Genomic DNA, 3,372 nt, shown 5'->3' with positions numbered 1-3,372 from the left:
AACAACAACAACAACAACAACAACAACAACAACAACAACAACAACAACAACAACAACAACAACAACAACAACAACAACAACAACAACAACAACAACAACGGCAACATCAAAATACGAGTGAGCGCGATAAAGCGCAATTATATCCTATCCCAACTAGAATTTTTTATAAAAATCGTTTCAAATCCTCTCGGGATATTCGACCTGATCAACGATCGTTGTTTTACGACAAGAAAACAGGTCAATATACGATCGGCGATGACATCAACAGGACACGCATTGTTGTCCCGCATGGTTTGTTTATTTATTTATTTTTTTTCAATTCCCATTTTTGTGATTTTCCTTTGCTTTTAAATATTTTAGGCACCTTATTGTGATTGAGAAGATGACAGAGAATTGACATTTATGAAGAGATCACTAATGAGACAAATACTAAAGGATGATTAAGTTTAGCCAAGAAAAGTTTTGTTCCTAACGGATAAATATACGATGGCAGAATTTAGCAAAGCCCAAACGTTTATTAATATTTCATAGATTATGGTTAATGCTTGGATATCGGTATTTCGAATAAATTAATAAAATGGTATAATGTAATAACTGACATTTTTAAGAGTTACTTATTTGAATAAACCGTTAACAATAGTAAAATGATAATTTTGGGTAAGCTTGAAAATGGATGAAAGAAATAAAATGAAATTAAATTGAATTGAATTCATCAATTTTTTTCATTTTATATTTTAAAAAATAACATGAATATGATAAATTAGATTAAATCAAAAATTAAATGAATATATTTTAGATGAAACGATGACGGATATTCGTATTAAAATGGATATCAACAATACTGCTGATGATATTCATGCAACAGTAATTAATAAAAAACCTATTACGATAATATCACAAGATCAACAGTATCGTTATAATGGATATGCTGGACATATTACACTTGATCTTACTGATAATGATTCGAGTAAAGTAACAAATGTTAAATTTACTCAGATGCCTCAAATATTTCAAAGAAATAGCAAAATTTCGAATTTTTTAATTAATCATAGAAATGAATTATATTCTGAAACATATGTGGATCAATCAAGGGAAGGATTTTTTCGTAGTAATACGGAAATTTTTAATCAAATTTTAAAAATTAGAAAAGATATTGATAGTTTAAGAAGGTATATTGGAAAGGTTAATGAATTTCTCCAACATATAAATGCTAACCTTTCTGAATATAACACCAATATTATTCAATTATTTGATAAGACGACATTTGTAGACAATTCCAAAGGTGATAATTTTCGATTTCATCAAATTACTGATAATTTTTTGCCTAAAGGCAATATTTATACTGGAACAACTAAGCCAACCTATATTGCTTTCCCACGAGCAGTAAGTATTATAAATCCAATATTAATGTCACATTTGCAAGCTAATGCTGCGACATCTGTACTAGCGAAAGGAACGGAATTGAGAAGTAATGTGGATGATGTAGATGATGGTGATATAACAAATTCAACAAGGTTTCCGGAAAAACATTCCGTTGAATCGGATCAAAGAATATCATTGAATGGGAAACGTTTCGTAGAATCTATCCAAAATGGACAGTTATATTCACTGATAAAAAATGGAATTAAAGGAAATCAAAATCAATTTGTAGCAAATGATTCAAATGATAGAATAAAGATGAGGATCATTGAAGGATTCAATCGGAAAACCGATGAGATTTATCAAAAATCGGCAATCAATGATAATCATAGAATTAAAAATGAAACATTTATGAACAAAAACACGAAGTAAATCAATTTCAATCGACAACAAAGGCAAATCATCAATTATTCGTAACAGTACTATCACCAAGTAATGAAAAAGTATTACCAAATATTACTGTAACTGAGGCATATCAACCATTCTCGATAAGACGATATTCGGCTCGTTCAAAGACCAATTTTGATAAACAAATTAATAAATTAATTAATTTTAATACATTAAAATCATTGACAACAACTCATCAGTTGCTTAATCCTATACCGATCACATCTATATCAGATGACACATTTCAGCATTCCACCACCCTATCATCATCACATTTATCACCTTCAACAGGAAATGATTCACAATTTGAGTTTGGTAATAATTCATATGCTGTAATATTGAGTTTTGCATCTCCAACAGTTGCAAAAACTTCAGGTCAAGCTACCACAACTCAAACACCACTTTTATTGACACGAAATACAGTTAGCAATATTGTTGTTACAATTATTACTGATACTGTTTCAACTAGTACTACTACCACTACTACTACTAATACTACTACTATTCTTAGTGCTACTAGCACTTCTGCTATTACTACTCTTACTACTTCTACTACTACTAATACTACTACTACTACTACTACCAATACTACTACTACTACTACTGCTACTAGTACTACTACTGCTACCAATACTATTACTACTACTACTATTGCCACTACTACTACTACTGCTACTAGTACTACTACTGCTACTACTCTTAATGCTATTAACACTACTAGTACCACTATTTCTACTACTGTAACTTCTCCAACATCGGAAACTATCGGGCCAACTTTAGGCTTTGATAAGATTACGCGACGTAATTTAGATACGATGCCACCATTGATTCCATTGAAGCCGAATTTTTTTGGCAGTAATTTTGACGGTATATTTGTGCCATGGTTTAATGATCCTCAACTTACATTATGGCCTGAGAGATTGTTTGGAAGAAGAAAGTGAAATTTTCGAGATTCGTCAATGGAAAATTTCAAAAGTTACATATTAAATATTTGATTTTTGAATTTTTTCTTTTCCCGAAGAAATAAAATAAAAATTGCGAAAAAGAAAACTTTTAGTAATTAATTAGTAATTTTTGCATAGTATTAATTAAATGATTTTAATATCAAACATCAATCTTAAAGAGAAGTATTAGCCATTAGTTTTAATGAATTATTGAAATTATAATTGGATGATTCATTAATTGGTAACTTAATAATCATTGAAATTAATGATAAAATTGTTTAGTTGACTTTACATATGATTATCTGAATGTAAAATGAAGAAAGACAAGATCGTCATCATTCGACATATCATTTTCATGATTATTTAACAATATCGAGAATAAGATGATATGCAGAAATATGAATTGATTCATACATTAAAGCTAACTTTATGATAATATTATCAGTTAAAATTGATAAAGCTTTGGTCTAATTTTTATTACATTTGATAAATAATAATGTTCCATTGATTGGATGTTTGTTGTTTGTTTTGAGATATTTTATTTGTTTATATATTATGTGAAATGACATTATCGATATGCTAATGTGACATATCAATTAAACTTTAAATATCTTGTTCTCTC

General features: G+C 29.0%; 1 protein-coding gene across 1 annotated transcript; it reads left to right on the top strand.

The window, feature by feature from the left end:
- Positions 1-804: 804 nt before the first annotated feature.
- Positions 805-2,747, top strand: LOAG_13801 (hypothetical protein; the record flags this gene model as incomplete). Its single annotated transcript, XM_003149306.1, has 2 exons — positions 805-1,787; positions 1,853-2,747. 2 exons carry the CDS (start codon positions 805-807, stop codon positions 2,745-2,747), a joined length of 1,878 nt encoding a protein of 625 aa, XP_003149354.1.
- Positions 2,748-3,372: the final 625 nt, after the last annotated feature.

This window comes from Loa loa (genome assembly GCF_000183805.2).
Source record: "Loa loa unplaced genomic scaffold supercont3.361, whole genome shotgun sequence".
Lineage (NCBI taxonomy): Eukaryota > Metazoa > Nematoda > Chromadorea > Rhabditida > Onchocercidae > Loa > Loa loa.
The sequence above is the reverse complement of the archived record's forward strand: the minus strand, read 5'-3'. Positions and strand labels throughout refer to the sequence as shown.